This window comes from Pleurodeles waltl, chromosome 1_1 (assembly GCF_031143425.1).
Source record: "Pleurodeles waltl isolate 20211129_DDA chromosome 1_1, aPleWal1.hap1.20221129, whole genome shotgun sequence".
Lineage (NCBI taxonomy): Eukaryota > Metazoa > Chordata > Amphibia > Caudata > Salamandridae > Pleurodeles > Pleurodeles waltl.
In genome coordinates this window covers 182,398,278-182,415,424 of record NC_090436.1, presented here as the reverse complement: position 1 = coordinate 182,415,424, position 17,147 = coordinate 182,398,278, and the positions used below count along the sequence as shown (strand labels likewise).

General features: G+C 42.7%; 1 protein-coding gene across 4 annotated transcripts in view; it reads right to left on the bottom strand.

The window, feature by feature from the left end:
- SEC11C (SEC11 homolog C, signal peptidase complex subunit) overlaps nucleotides 1–17,147 on the bottom strand; it is a 103,865-nt gene that overhangs the window by 59,122 nt on the left and 27,596 nt on the right. For 2 of the 4 annotated variants that reach the window (XM_069220314.1, XM_069220305.1), the window contains exons 3-4: nucleotides 7,567–7,759; nucleotides 7,336–7,445 (exon numbers count right to left, since the gene is read on the bottom strand). In XM_069220314.1, the coding sequence (XP_069076415.1) occupies nucleotides 7,336–7,445; nucleotides 7,567–7,659 (203 nt within the window). In that variant the 5' untranslated portion in view covers nucleotides 7,660–7,759. The remainder of the gene's footprint in view (nucleotides 1–7,335; nucleotides 7,446–7,566; nucleotides 7,760–17,147) is intronic. The other 2 variants (XM_069220334.1, XM_069220324.1) reach the window with 1 other exon arrangement.

Here is a 17,147-nt window from a genome sequence, read left to right as displayed (position 1 = left end):
CTAATGGCTGTGTACTATTCTATCCAGCTGCCCAGTAAATTTATTATGAAGAGTTCTAGTGGCCAAATCAAATATGACTATTCATTTTGAACATGATAGTCCCTTGATCTGTTCCACACCTGAAATTCCACCTTCCAGAATAATAGCACCAATGGTAGATTCGTCCAGCAGATGCCAAATTAGAGCATGACACACTGATATGGAGGCATTTACTACAGTGGTATACACCATCATAGCAGAAACACCAGAGTTACTGGGAGAGGAGGTTCACTCTCCTAAAGAATTCTTTTTTTATACAACAGGGACAGGACTCTGAGCAGTCAGATACTGAGGTGTTATTACAGATCGAGGTTTTGGAATTAGATACTGGATGACAAACTGTTTGATGATGACCCCAAGAAAAGAGTTGTACTTTTTCAGGGAGACATACCACTAAGGATTGTGTTAGAAGTCAGCACAGCGTTTGACACACCTTGTGGACTAAGGGTCCTCACAATGTTAACCTTATCCGCACTGCTGTACCATTCTGGATTACAGTGAAGGAAGGTTCCCTCTTACCCAGAGTGAGGCAATACCACCTGCCCAGGGAGGCACAGGAGGGCACTGTCCCGACTATATATGCATTGCTAGAACAGGGAGTAATTTAACCTGGAGCGTCTCCTTGCAACACCCCAACCTACCTGGTCAAGGAAGCTTAGGGCAATATTTGGCACACGGTTCAAGACCTGCACGCTTTGAACAACATAGTATTACAAGAATTCCCATCTGTCCCTGACCCCTCCATCATCTTGACGAATACTTCTCAGGATTCCAGGTATTTCTCAGTTACTGATCTTATGAACACCTTCTTCAGCATCCCCCTCCATCCAGACAGGTACTATCTGACAGAGTTCTCATATCGCGGAACTCAGTACTTGCACTCTCGTTTACCCTAAGTGTGTTTAACAGAGCAATAAAGAATGATCTGTCAAATTTTCAAAGTTACAGCACTTTGTTGTAATATGTCAATGACATATTGGTTTGTAGTCCTACTGAACAACAAAGTAGAAAATACACTATATCTCTTCTGACCACACTTGCCCAGAGGGAATACAAGGTGCAGAAGGAGAAAATTCAGTACTCCCAGGAACAAGCCAACATTTAGAACAATTACTGTTAGCATCTGGGAGGCGTCTAAAACCTGAAAGGGCAGCCTCCAACTGGCAAATGACAGAGCAAGAAACTGTCAAAAGAATGCAGACTTTTCTGGGTCTCTGTAACTATGTGAGACAGTGGGTATTTGCCTATAGCACACTTATAGCCCCCTTGTTAGCTGCTATGAAACAGGCAAAAGACAGAGGACACGATAATATTGACATAGAAATAAAGGAAAAGTTTCAGAAGTTGAAAAGTGAAATAACAAATTCTCCGGTCTTGGGAGCTCCGAATTACACCAAGGAGTTCTATTTATTCTGTCATTACAATGGTCCGGTGATGACATCTGTCCTCACACAGAAGTATCTGCTAGAGCAGAAACCAATCACATGCTTCAGTGTGCTGCCGGACTCCGTTGTGAAAGCACACCACCCTTGTGAGCAGGCTCTGGCTACTGCAGCCTTTGCAGTACAGAAAAGGTCCCCCATAGCTATGGGGGCACCCTTGATGCTCTATGCAGAACATGCAGTATTTGCAATTGTTCAGAAAGCCAAGACCACTCTGACTACTCACAGTGTGTCAGGATACTGTCAATACTATATTTGAAGGTTGTGAAGTGTCACACTGTGAATCCTGCGACATTCTTTGGATACAGACGACTGTGCAACTCATAGTAGTAACAACTGCAGTCAAGCCACAGAGGACCCTATACCAGGCAGTATTGTCTACTTTGTTGACGGTTCCTCCACAATTGACCAACAGACAGGAATTAGACTTAAAGAAGCAGCAGTAGTCCAGGCTCAGCAGCACAGTTCCTCTTATACATTGCAGGTCATAGAACAATTAACATTACCAGACAGCTGAACTAATAACATTAATAGTGACCCTTAAGTCAGGAGCAGGAGAAGTACTCACCATATACTCAGATTCAGCATATGTCAACTGAAGCATTATGATATGGAGCAGGAGTGTCCCTATTAGACCCTCTAAGAGGTTTCTGTCCATCACAGGATTACCATCTGACTTAGGAAACCTCTTAGAGGGTCTAATAGAGACAATGGCGTTACCACAGTCAGTGGCGATTGTGAAGTGGGCAGAGCACACAAGTGATCAGACAGCTAAGAATGCAGCTAAGCCACAGACCCCCAAAGGTACCATTAGACCCACAACCTGGTGGCTCAGACTGCTTCACCAACAGAGTCCGGATCCAAGTCTATAACAGACAAGGACACACCACATTACATTGAGACAGCGAGATACACCTGAGAAAACTGCAAGAAGCTGCTTCTTCACATGAAAAGCAGCTATTGGAAAGACAGTGGGTGCATCCAGTCAGGGAATGACCTAGTGTGTAGACAGCTATCTACGAGAAAACCAATAATGCCACAGTATTTGCTTGCACTCGTCATGCATCAGATCCGTTTGCCAGCCCACACCTCCAGGGACTATTTGGCAACACAAATACAAGACTGGTTTGTCCCAATTTACATGAAATAATTACTATGTATCTGCACAGCTGTGCAATCTGCCAGCAGTACTCCCCTAATCCCATTTTAAAGGTGATAAGTTCCACCATTCCACGACCACAAGGTCAATTAAAGCCCTTCATTTGGACTTTGTGCATATGATCAATAGGTGCAATAACTACAGGGACATCATCATGGTGGTCTGCTCCTTCTCCCGATGGGTCGAAGACGGGACCATGCATTCACTGTGATGCCAAGTCAGCAGCCACATTCCTGGTTCGGGAAGTGATTAATCGATGGGGAATCCCAGAAGGAATAAGATCCAACAGTGGCACTCATTTCTCCAATGCAATATTTGAACATATGACAACACTGATGAGGACAAAGCACAAATTGTCCTCTGTACACCAACCACAAAGTAAGTCTTGAAGAGCAGGATCAGCAAGCTATGCACAACTTTAAAGAAAAAATGGTTATACTGTTTGCCAATAGCAAATGGAGAAAGGAAACCTGATAGCAAGAGGAAATCGTGAGGAAAGAGGAAGAAGAGAGTGAAGAGATCTAAAGAGGTCAAATGTTTGTGTGTGAGAGACAACGAGCGACAGATAGAGGTACAGAGAAAGAGTCCAATAAAGAGAATGGGGAGAGAGAATTTGGGAGATGAAATGTATGACTAAAAGTCTAAATAGAGAATAGAGAATGCATGAGTGAGACAGAGAGAGACAAAGGAAGCAAAAGAAGAAAGTGGCTCACATTTTGTATGCCTCCTTTAGCTGAGTTACTCCAAAGGAATCAGGACTCTTCCCTCAAACTTTCATCTAAACAGTCTGCTAAATCTACAATACAGTGACACCCACTGACTACCTTTGCTGAGAAATTACTTACAACATGTATCTGCCTAACTAGGAGAGTATTTCCATAGTGTCCCACTATTATATGTTTTGTATTCATGTGTGATTTTAGAATGTTTTATATGGTGACTTTAACCACAACTTTGAAGAAGGTGTTTCATAACACACGCTGCAGGGCAATACTCCTGAACAAAAAGTGATTTGCAGAAGTCTATATACATTAAGAGAAAGCTCACAGGGATGTAATAGAAAGGCATGGAAGCCTGGCTGTTGGAAGCTGACTTGGTATACACTATACCAAAGTAAGGTACAGTGTGTACAGAGTCCAGTGGATCCCCAGAGGCTTTACAGAGGCTAGAGTACATAATACTAATGCTCTCTTTTGTGGTAGTGTGGTCGAGCATTTAGGCTTATCAGAGAGTAGTGCTAAGCATTTGCTGTACACACACAGTCAAGTAATGAGGCACACACTCAATGACTAACTCCAGGCCAATGTTTTATAAATTTAAAATACATTTTGTTACTTTATTTCTAGAACCACAAGGATATTTGTTCCAGGTAAGTACAGTTTCAAGAATGTATCACTTTCAAGTATCAAATGCACTTTGTTTAGAATTCACCAGTAAAACAGTTTACAAGGGAGTAATACTTTTCAATTTAAAAAACAGACACAGTGCAATTTCTCATAGAAAGCAATGCAATCCTAGGGGAGGAAAAGTAACAACACAGTTTGCACGTAAGTACTCAATTTACAATCCCAGTCTTCAGGGGTTAAGGTGTCCACAGGACAAACTTTAGGAAGACACCAAGGGTGCACCACCGGGGCCGGCCGGGTACAGAAGTCAAAATTGGTGTTGCGCGCCTAACTGAATCCTATGGAGATAAGGGGCAGTCAGAAAGAAACAGCTTGCAAGCAGCTACCTGTGACTTAAGGGTACAGACCTGGGAAGTTTAGATCAGCACCAGGGGGGCCACAGGCCAGGGTGCAAACACAGCGTTGGGCACCCAATGCTTTTCAATGGGGGAACCCCAGGGGTCACAAAGATGCAGCAGTCGTGGTCCAGGGAGTCCAATGAAGAAACCCAACTGCTAGACAGGTAAGTAGAGAGCCCATTAGACGTTACTGGACTGTTGGTTGGGATCTCCAAGATAAGGGGGGCTGTTGGTGCAGGGATATCCTTAGGCATCAGGAAATCTTCACTGGATCAGGTTATGTTCAGGGGAGTCCTCTGGATTTAGGCTGCAGGTGTCATCGTGGTGGTCAGGAAGGCTCAAATCCAAGGTAGACTTGAGGTCGGAATCGCCTCTGGACTCTCTGGTCCGATGGGCCACCTGGACTCGGGCCTTAGGCGTCGTGTGCAGAGTGGGCAGGACTTGCGGATCTGGATCGGTTCTGGAGTTCTTCTTGGATGTTTCTTTGTGGACAAGAAGACTGTCCTAGGGAGATCTTGGTCCTTGGGTAGGCAGGCAGTCCTCTGAGGGTTTGTAGAGGTTGCTGATCCTGCAGGACGAGTTGCCTTCTTGTAGCAGGAGTCCGGAAGCTGCAGGCAGGCCAGTAGGGCAGGGGCCAAGTCAGTTGTCATCTGGAGCCTTTTCTGGTGGTGCAGCTTCTCAGTCCTTCTTGTCAGGTTGCCAGGAATCTGAAGAGCAAGGTTCAGAGGAGCACCTAAATACTAGATTTAGGGGCATTACAGGGGCCAGAGGGGGCAGGAACCAATGGTTACTGACCCAGAGGGTGACTACACCCTTCTTGTGCCCACTCCCTTTGGGGAGGGGGACATATTCCCAACCCTATTGGCTAACATCCTTCAAAACAAGATGGAGGATTCTGCTAGGAGGGGTTCACCATCGGCTTTAGGCACCCTAGGGGTGGTTCTAGTTCGAATGGACATGCCTCCTGGTGTTTACTACTTTTCCTGCTGGACCTACCGCCAAAAGTGGGGCTTGGTCAGGGTGGGGGAGGAGGGGCATCTCTGCTAGCTGAAGTGCCCTGGGGCAGTGTAATCTGAGGCAAGAGCCTTTGAGGCTCACCACGAAGTGCTACAGTTCCTGCAGGGAGGAGGTGCAAGTACCTCCACCCAAAGCAGCCTTTGTCACTGACCCCGGAGAGCACAAAGGCCCTCACCCCATGGGGTCAGAAACTTGTCTGTTAGTGGCAGGTTGGCACAGACCGGTCAGCCTTATACTAGAGGACTGGGTGAAATCCATGGGGCATCTCTACGATGCCCTCCGTTTGCATTTTTCAATAAATCCAGTGTGTGATGTAATGACAAACTCCCAGCCCATGTGCTCAGTATGGCCACCCTGCACTTATAATGTCTAAGAATGGACTTAGACACAGTAGGGACATATTACTCATGCAGCTATGCCCTCTCCGGTGGTACAGGGCACCCTGCCTTAGGGCTTTAAGACCTGCTAGAGGGGTGACTTAACTATGCCACAGGAAGTGGTTTGTGGGCATGGCACCCTGAGAGGGATGCCATGTCTACTTTACCTTTTTCTCCCGACCAACACACACAATCTGCAATGGCAGTGTGCTTGTGTTTGGTGAGGGGTCCCTTAAAGTGGCACAATACGTGCTGCAGCCCTTAGTCGCAGGGCTCTAGGTACCACTGGTACCTGTAACAGGGGACTTAGTTGTGTGCCAGGGGTGTGCCAATTGTGGAAGTAATGGTACAGTTTAGGGAAAGAAAATAGATGCTGTGGACTGGTTAGCAGGATCCCAGCACACACTCAGTCCAGTTAGCATCAAATATCAAGCAAAGAGGGTGGAGGGGGGTCCATGCTAAAAGGGCACTTTCCTAATCTGGCAAAAAGAAAATAAAGAACGTAAACTGCTATGAGAATGTTGGCTTCAGTCAGTGGGCAAGCATTTGTGTGTCAGTGATTGTGTGAGGGAGTGAGCACACTAGTGCTAGGGTGAGAGAATACAAGATGTTACTGCATGAGTAAGAGTATGTGGATGTATCTGATTGACCAAACAAATGAGTGAATGTTTGTTTAGGGTCAAGTACCTGAATGAGTGTGCAACTGAAAATGTGAGAGAGAGCATGAGAAAGCCAAAGAGTATGCGAGTGCACAGGTGTGCAATATCTGAGCTGGTGTTTTTCCTTTCCCAAGTACTGAATGTCTATGGTTTCAAATGAATCACATTTTTTTCGAATTAGATTGACATTTCAACTAATCACTGCCAGAAAGTTTAAAAAGGTGGTTTACTACATAAAACCTCATGTGATGTCCTGTGGCAGGTCGTCCTAGGCTTAAGGAGAGAAGGCACAACCTCCATGTACTAGTGATAGTCCAGCTGAAAAAGGTGTCTTGAGGGATGGTGAAAGTGCATGTAGCTATTGAGGTAGCCAGAGCCTATGGGGATGAGGTGTGTGTCTGTGTGAGTTTTGAGAGGTAGGTTGAGGTCGAATCTCAGGATTTTGGATGGTTTGGAGCCTGTTCAGGAGCTGTTTGGTGAATCCCATGGACAGTACATTGCCATAGTCGAGCCTGCTGGCTATCAGAGCCTGTGTGCCTGTTTTTCTTGTGTTCTCTGGTAGCCACAGATTTTTATAGTAATGGTAGTTGCCCTTGCAAATGGGCTTTTTCTGAAACAATTCTTCCACAACTGTGGGAATTTCACTTACAAACCTAGGGGGTTGTGGACGAGCTCAACTGCAAATATTGACAAAACACTCACAAATGTATATGTTAACATGTACTTATCAGTTACTAGGAGATAATTTCTCACCCTGCAAACATACTTTGAAATCGTCATGTCACCATACAGGAACTCACTTCTAACAATAGTCTGCAAATCTGACCCAAAATAATGATAATGCATGCAATGATATCCTGAACACAAACTATTGAGAACTTAAAGAAGATGAACATACCTCAGAACAACAACAATGGGACTTTCACTTCCAGTAACCACAATCAGGCCTTTCCATATCATAAGGGCAGATGATACAATCATCGCAAAATTTAGTACCTGGTAGTACAACTGCAAAAGTAAACATAAAACCAAACATTAAAATACCACTGGAATAGGGCAAAAGAGAAACATAAACAAAATGAAATCAGAAACTAAAAGCATCTACAAGAAGAGACAATTATGCACTTACGAGTTTCAGCCGGGTTGTAGCCGGCAAGTGTTCTGTATTCCTGGGAGGAGACATGTTTGACCAAATTTTTATTTTTAAATTGAAATGTGCCATTCTTTTTGAGCAGGACTGCAAGACCAGCCTATTCTTTAGCTCTTCTCCCCAGCTAGAAGCACATTTTATAAAGGTCTGCCTACACGCAGGAGCATTAGACCTGTAGGTATAATATGTAGATTTTTACTTCTTTTCTGTGAGGTTTTACTGCTATGTTACAGACAGAACAATTTGTTGACTAAAATCGTAGGCTGTACCATTAGAGGAGGACTGATTGTAAATAAGTAGCGTCCAATAAATACATCGGTGTGAATGTCACTGTAAAATATGGGGCTGGAAATGCTGGTGCAAACCTGGTGTTCATACAAAACGTAAAAACGCTCATGAAACCTGTATATCAACAGTCTACAAGTAAATGATGTTATACCAGTTCATAGTAGGGAATACTTTTTACATGCTTGCTTTCTTTGGACAATGTTGAATTAAAACAACAGTTACTGTGGATCAGTTTTACAAATACAGAGTCACACAGTCAAATGTGAATTACCAAAACAATGTCCGGCTACTTCAGAAGACTGTAAAAATTTGATTTTTTTTGTATAAATGACAATGTAGCATAAGAAAAAATACGAGAACAAAACATAAGAAGCTGTTTCATGAAAATCAAACAGGTGTACGTACGGAACTGTTCACCGATTCACTAAAAACAGGACACAAATACCTGGTTAACACCATAAACTATTTTTCGTGGCAACACGAGATCCACCAGCACTGTAAAGTAATCGTAACCGAGGGATTTCTAACCATTAACAAGCTTGATTCTTATGGTGAACAGAAGATAAATTGAATGAAAAGTTCCTTCCAGACAAATGCAAATCCAACAAACAAGCCTCTTCTCAATTACTCCAAAGGGAGGGGAATTATATAAATCAAAATAAGCAAACTCCTAATTTTATCCTTTACAATCAAAGAAAATCACAAAACAAATCTAAAATATGGAATGATTATATTTATTTCGAAAAATAAACTTACAATCTCAATAAATACATTATTTTACATTATTCACATGACATTAATTAATTCCTTCCTAAATGAGAGCATGAACTAAAGTTATAAGGGTTGCCAAAAACTCCCAGGGCAACAAGTACTAGCTGTACCCACAACAACACTGGGCAATCAAACTTTATTTCACATTTGTATATACTGTCAACAATGTTGTCACGTTTCAGCACGTCATCTCAAATCTTCTCTAGCCATCCAACAGGAACTCATATTTGGACTTTCTGCAATGCTCTGGAGTAGCAGACAATCAACAATTTAAGGCACATCACTTCCTATATCTGAAAGTTGTAACTACTGGTATAATATTGAAAAATGTAAGGCCAAATTAGAATGTACCCTAGATTGTGGGTGTTTTTTTTTTTTCAAATAAACAATGTAAGTAAACATTGGTTTAACTTCTAAACAGTGAGTAGGCTGCCTACGCCCACAATGCTTGCTAAATCAGCTTTATCCCCTTCACGGAGCTAGGTCGGGGGCTGCGGGGAATCTAAAGGCTTTTAGCCTCCATAGACTTTTTACTACCACGGTGACTAAGTGAACTCATTTGGGCTAAGAAATATAAAAGCTTCATACTGCTATTTTCCTCTAGGAAATTGTTATATTAGGATTAACAGAAAAGAGTGTATCATCTAGAATCATTTTAATTTAAAAACAAAATAGATGCAGTATATGTTGTCCAAAACTCCAGAGGACCTGCAGAAATACTGACTCTGACGTGACACAAGGATGTAGTTTTAAAACATATTTAATTATTAAGGTTAATTTGAAGTTGATTTAAGGTGAAGGTGATAAAGAACTTTTTACAGAAATAGAAGAGAACGAGTTGTGTCATATGACCAATAAAATTCCTACAATCCCAGCAAATATGTTTTACGGACTAATTTTTGAACTGGACACTGCTGTTCCAGCTACGGTTAGTTTCCCTGTTCAGTCTAGAAGGTATATCCACAAGTAAATAGAAGTGTCTGAATCATCATGAAAATTGTGATCTTTCACACGCTGGAAAAATCATTAATTCTAGTTCAGAAACAATACTTTCTTTTCCTTTAACCCTGAAATGAGCGGATATAAAAGCAGAGACAGAAACTTGATAATAATTAGCCCTAATGCAAACACAAGAACAATTTGAGTCCGGGGTTACCAAACACTCTTTCGGAGTTCCTCCCTAAAATCAAAGTTCAATTTGAGTTGAGTAAAAGATGTGGGATAGTGTGTGGAAAAGTTGAAACGTTAAAATCACTGAATAGCTCATAAAATGCCACAGTCACCACTCAGCAGAATACAAAACATCAACCTCCTTTGTCAGAGCCCAATGATGACTTCTGGAAAACAAAAACTAAAGCTGACGAAGTGGACACTCCTAATCGTAACCTTAAGCATAATCCTAAACCTAGTACTCTGTGATCCTGCTTGATATACAGAGCATATACATCGCAGCAACAGTACTCAAAGTGTCATTTCTGAATCATGTACTATTTGTACTATTTGTACTCTATGCTTTATATCTTCTGGTTAGATAGTATTGACCTCAAATGCTGTGCTGTCTGCTTTGCATACCTTGCTTCTCTTCAACAAGACTTATTACTCACCCCTCACCAAACAATAATGACACCTACTAGCGGCCCAAGACTAAACATCCCACAAGCCATTGAATAATCCATCATAGCACTGATGTGTAGTGCTATTCAGAATGAAAAGATTCAGGTACCCAAGCCAAGCTAGGAAAAAAACACAGGTAGAGAAACATTACAACACTCTCCTAATATACCAGTTCCAGGCAAAGCCAAAGGGCAACTGGAGGTCTATTTACAACTTACACCCTGACTCAACCACAAGTAGAGTCAACCACCAACAGGCAAGAAAGGCAGTAATCCACCTCATGCATTTTGGGGGCCCAGTGAGGCCCCTAGCGACAGACTGCACTTCCATAGCTAATTCAGTTTAGAATGTTGGGGCTCTGAATATACCACATAGGAAAGCTAAAAGAAAGTCAGACAAGATTTCTCGTACAGATGCCTTCCAGAAATTCAAATAAGCTTTCTTGCTAAAAAGGAAGCTGTATCTAGATATGGTTCAGATAGAGATGGCCGACAGTCAACCCAGGTGGCACATGAGTGCCCTTTAGAAGTTTGTAAGGTTAAGGATGTTTCCTCTGGAAGGGAGACGAAAATTAGAGTTCGGAGTCCTCGAAAGACCAGTGTGAAGGCAAAGGGTTTTGAGGTCCCTGCAGAAACAAGCCATTAAAAGAGTCAAAATCTGAGGATTACGAGAATGACTGGGATCACAAAGCCACCCAGCGAGGGTGGCTTTGCAAAATATGTTTAACCTGTATGACTAGATTTATCCACGGTCAGCGGATTAGACACTACCCTACCAAGGCAGCCTGTGCTCAGACACACCTCAGCAAAGCCTTAGACAAAGCGCTACGGTGCGTGGAGTGCTCTAGGCATTCTCTGATGGGCAGAAGTGCATCCGGCAACGGCTTCCGAGAAACATCAGAAAATATCCACAGGTCTTATCACAGAAATACTAGGTGTGGTTGTGCTTTACAAAGAGTTAGGTGGACCCTAATAATTTAGCAGGCTGGCCCAGCGTGTTGCTTTTTTGCACAAGAATGTCAACTGTGCTATCCCTACTCAAAGACACAGTTATGTCTTTTTTTTTGTTAACTCTTTAGCAAATTTCGACGTAAAAGGCGCAGTCTTGGTACATACTGCATGGTAATTACATATAGGTGAGTGTGTTTTAATAGGAAGTTATGTGTGTGTTAGGCAAAAGTCAAGGCAACACATTAGGCAGTACTAATGCAATGCTACTTTCGCTGCTACCAGTATGTGATGTTCCTGGTTGGGTCTTTCGTTTCACTTCATCTGTTTGAGGATGAGGAGAGCCCTCTCTTCCATAAGATCCCAAAGACTGGGGCTTTTGTTGCCCATCATTCACTCTCGTCTCTCTGAATGAAAATTGTAAGTGGCAATCACATTTCTTCAAAATTATCTTATGTATCCTTTATCAGTGCGCTAGTCTTTCCATCACATCAATATTCCAAACCTTTGACTTCCAAATAGCTATCTGTGGAGGGGTCGGAATCGTTTAGATGTGTGCAATGATGGCCTTAGCCGCAAAAATAGAGGTGTTAACAGACCTCCACCTGGTAATGAGTGGAAATTCATTATTCTCACGCAGATAACCTAGAAACAGAAATACTGGATTTAGTGGTATCTCAGCATTTGTTTATGGTTCTAATACGCAACAGAAAATCCTTCCAGAAGAGTTGAATATGAATACGTGACTAACACATGTGGAAATTTGTGCCTGCACCTTTCCAGCACACATCTGAGCTGTTAACCATTGCCCACAGCTAAATGGGGTACAACCCATTCTAGTGAGTACTACATATGCAGATAGGATAATTCTCCTGCTTGTGACTATGTTTATAACCAGGTTTCAGCTGAAAATTCTAGGTGCAGGCCTTCCTCCCTCCATTATTATATGTGAGGGGTGAGTGGTTCATTATGTTGCATAAAACCGATAAACTCTTCTTTAGATTATTTGAATGGTAACTTTTTCCAGGGGTATTTTTGCCCAATTTCAACCTTTCTTTGATTTCATTGAATTTAGCCAGAGTGTGAGTTGGCCAACACTGGGTCCTTGTCCTTCTTTGGCATCTTTCACTTGAACAGAATTCAGAAACAGTGGTGACTTCAAAGATCGCCATTTGTCGAAGCATGGGTCTACGAGTTCAAGTTTAAAGTCTGAATTATTTGTTATTGTTGTCATGCACAACTGAAATATGGTTGTGTATTTTTTCTGGTTAATTGGTTCCAGTAGTCTAGAGTGACATTCATGAAAGAGAGGTGTTTATGTTAAGGGAACAAGTTCTGGGTGGTGGCCATTATACATCTTATAATGGAATTGCTGAACAATCTTGATCTGGTATCACTAGAGTTTGGTATAGAGACAGTAATGCCACAGCTGTGCATATATTTTACACAGCGGCAGTCACCACTGTGTGGTTATAGTTAGGTAAGAGTGTCCAAAAGAAAATAATTGTTTTGTTATTAACTTTCTAAAAAGGTTAATCCTTCTCAGCTCCTTCCTGGAAGGTTGTGCCAATCCATCAAGTTGGGGCCAATAAAAAAGGGGGTTCCAAAACACTGATTTCCCATTTTAATTCCCATAGGAAACTTTGCTGTCTGATACAGAAAACACAGGTAAACAGAATTACATCTTATTTGTCCGAAAGTTAGAACTTTGTTCAGAAACATGCTTTTTCATAAGTTTGTGAGCTTGCCTTTTAAAATCTGCTTGCTTTCACTAGTGAAAGGCATTCATAATTCATGCCTTTTCCGGTGTTTAGCCCTCCTCGAGCGCAGCGACCAAGTACTGAAAACATACGAGGCGCCATGTTTTCCGTCCGGTTTCTGGACTTTTTTTTCTCTTTTTTCGCAGCGCGATCTCGCTGGGCAGAAGTAGAGCGCTTTCCATGACATCGACCCTGTTACATAGTTAACTGTACTTTTGCCGGTTACGTAGATAATTGCACTTTTGCCGGTTACGTAGATAATTGCACTTTTGCCGGTTCCATGGATAATTGCACTTTTGCCGGTAGGTTTTACTGCGAGTGAACTTTTATTTCCCTTTATGTGCCTGCTTTGTACTGATCGCAGACGTCAGCTCGCTTATGTGAAACTTACTTTTCAGTTTATATGGCAAGAAAAGTCCAGTTAGTTATGTGAAACTGTTTTATTTTCATTTTCAATGTTTGGGGCAAGAAAAGTCTGGTTAGGAGTTTACAAAGCTAATTGCTCGAGCTCAAGCAAACGCGAGACTGGTTGCATTGCAAATGCTTGTTGTTATTTGGTGCGAATGTTATATTTTGGTGGGTTTTAAGGAATTAAAGTTAGATTTATATGGTTGTTCCCACTGGCACCTGATTGGAGGAGGGAGCTTTTTTGGCTGCTTTCTCCTGTTGACCCTTTCAGTACAGAGGTACCAGACAATCAAATTAGCTGGCCGTACCCTAGAGGACTGGCCAAAGGTTAAAGTGACACTACAGTAAAGTGTAGTAACTGTAACCCTGCCTTTGGAATAGGTAGCCAGAGGCCAGGCCCTGTGGCTAATTCCGCACTGCCATAGTCAAAGGCCATGCACAGTAGGGAAATGGCTGCCCCTAGGGGGGTTAGTACGGGGGTGGTGGATGTGTTGTGAAGGTGCTAGGGGGGTTTGGCCGTAGGGCCTGGTTGGGTCTAGGCTCTGAAGCCAACCTCACCCTGTGCACAGCCCAAGGCTATATGAGAAGCTAAGAGTGAGTTGAAAACTTTGGATACTGGTTTGTTTAGAAGGTCATTATACTCTTCGGAAATGGACACCCAGAAGCCATCAGCTAGGTGATAAGGAGGCCAACCCCTCACTGTGCACAGCCAAAGGCCGCACCCATCAAGGAAACTGGCTGAATATGCTGAAAATAAAACATAAATCAACTGCAAAAAACTAAGATTAAAGAGCCATTGTAGTTAGGTATGGTAGTAAAATCTTAGATTATGTGTATAAAAACCTTAAAAATTCACTGAAAAAAACACAAAGGTTAACGCGACATTATAGTTAGGTATGGTATTAGGATCTTAGCTTCTGTTGAAAGAAAAAAAAAACCTAGAAATTCACTGAAAAAACAAAGGTTAAGTGATGATATAGTTAGATGCTGAATTAGGAAAAGCTATTCTTTAAAAATAAAAAAACAAAACAGGCATTTACTACTATGTGAACAGTTAGGTACTGACATACTTGCTGATTTGATATTATTTACTCAGAAGCCAGAGACTCCTTCAAAACCTTCAAGTAATGCTGGTACTGATTGTACTGAAGCAAAGCACATCTGCAAACAAAGCAAATATATTTTTCCCTGTCAACTTCTATTCATTTATGTTCAGGTTGCAGCTTTTCGTGTTTGAGGTCGCATCCTCTGTCCATACTCAATCTAGATTACAAAATATTGGCCAATGTAACAGCCAAGTGGCTGAATCCACTGATGACTGGCTTGGTGTACTTGTACCAGTCAGGACTCATTCCTAATAGAAGCTTGGCAACAAATGTGCGACAATTGGTGCATGTTGTGATGATGTGTGCAATGACAGAGCCGCACCTAATTACCTAATTAGAAGTAATTATTTGATGTTCTAGAGGAAATGGGATTTAGTGACCAGAACCTGCAGTAGATCCGACTTTTCGGTGCACAACCAAGGGCAAAATTAGATACAGGCCAAACCACGTCAAAGGCCTGGACAAATTAATGTAGAACCCTTCAGAGGTACCCACTGTCATATTTTCTTCGCCTTAGCGCCGCTGACTGCTACCTGTAAGGGAAGGCAAACTGATGGGGCTCAAAGGAGGTATATGTCATCTCACTGTATGCAGACGATGTGTTGATGTCTCAAGAACGCCCCAGAAAATGTAGGTCAGGTCACAATGGAATCGTAGAAAATTTGAAAAACACTACAGCTTGTGTCATGGAATATTACTACCAGCAGAGTACCCTGCAAAGAAACCCAACGTGATCATGGAACTTTCATTTCCTCAGTCTTCAGTGACTGATGGCTAGATACCCAGAACTTTCAAGAGATCATGGGGCTTGAGGAGTTGGGGAGGTGGGAGGGAAGGGATCATGAGTGATTGACTTCTTTGTCCCTTGTCTCAACAGACAAGTTAAACTATTTTACAGTTTGAGAAGGCTCAGGAAGCCTTATATACAAATACAGTCCTGCTAGGATGGATGAGTGCTCTGAGCTGCAACTTTCCACCTTTCCTCAAAATTCCAAGAATAGTAGTAAAGGTCAAAGGGAAACAAGCACATTTAGGCCCATATTTATACTTTTTGACGCAAAACTGCGCTAACGCAGTTTTGCGTCAAAAAAATTAGCGCCGGCTAACGCCATTCTGAAGCGCCATGCGGGCGCCGTATTTAAGCAATGACGTTAGCCGGCGTTAGCCGCCGGCGCTGCCTGGTGTGCGTTGAAAAAAACGACGTACACCAGGCAGCGCCGGCGTAGGGGGATATGGAGCTTGGGCGTGAAAAAATGGGGCAAGTCAGGCTGAGGCAAATTTTTCGCCTCAACCCGATTTGCGCCATTTTTTTCCACTCCCAACCCCCATAGAAATGACTCCTGTCTTAGCAAAGACAGGAGTCATGCCCCCTTGCCCAATGGCCATGCCCAGGGGACTTATGTCCCCTGGGCATGGTCATTGGGCATAGTGGCATGTAGGGGGGCACGAATAAGGCCCCCCATGCCCCCCCAATTTTTTTTTTTTTTTAAACTTACCAGAACTTACCTTATTGTCCCTGGGATGGGTCCCTCCAGCCTTGGGTGTCCTCCTGGGGTGGGCAAGGGTGACAGGGGGTGTCCCTGGGGGCATGGGAGGGCACCTCTGGGCTCCTTCCGAGCCCACAGGTCCCTTAACGCCTGCCTTTTCCAGGCGCTAAAAAACGGCGCAAAAGCGGCCGTACGTCATTTTTTATTGACCCGCCCACTCCCGGGCGTGAATTTTGCCCGGGAGTGTAAATACGGCGCACATGCCGCGGAGTCACTTTTTTAGACGGGAACGCCTACCTTGCATATAATTAACGCAAAGTAGGTGTCCACGCTAAAAAAGGACGCAAACTCCATGGACTTTGGCGCTAGACGCGTCTAACGCCAAAGTATAAATATGGAGTTACTTTTGCGTCGGAATTGCGTCAAAAAAACGACGCAATTCCGGCGCAAACGGAGTATAAATATGCCCCTTAGTCTTATTGACTCAGCTTTGGGAACAGCAAGTGTGGTTTCCTGTTCTATTGGAACTTTTTTGCGATTCTCCAGTCCAACGTTCCCATTTATGAACTGACATCATTAGGAAAATCGCTATCTCTAATGCTGTGTAAAGCTCTGGGGTTATTGGAGAGTGTCAGGCTATTGAGAATGAGCCTCGTCCTATAATGAACGATCCAGGGCTTACAGTACAAGGAAAAAATCCATTTCACTATGTATGGTGGCATTATTGATGTGCGATATAAGGTTTCAATCCTATTGCTTCAGACGTCATTACTGTTTGGAACCTTTATAAGAATTGGCTGAAGGATTAGCTTTCGGAATGGTTAACAGTTATCACTGAGACATTTCTTCAGGACACTTTCCATTAAAATGAGTTCTTATTGGGGAATATCGTTTGATTTGTAGACTTTTAAAAGGAATTCGTTTTTCAATTCCACAGAATCTGATTTTCCATATTTGTGGAATGCAAATATGGTGTTGAGCATTTTCACGTCTTGGCTATTGAATGAGGAGCTTTACTGTAAGCAGCTTTCTGCAAGGTTAGCTATGCTCCTAAGTCTATTTATTACCTTGCAAGAGTTTCAGATATTAAGACCTTAGATTTGGGAGGCAGGACGTGTACACCAGAAAGGGTTACCTTCATAATATTCAGGGGGTTTGCGATACATGTATAGGTGCAAC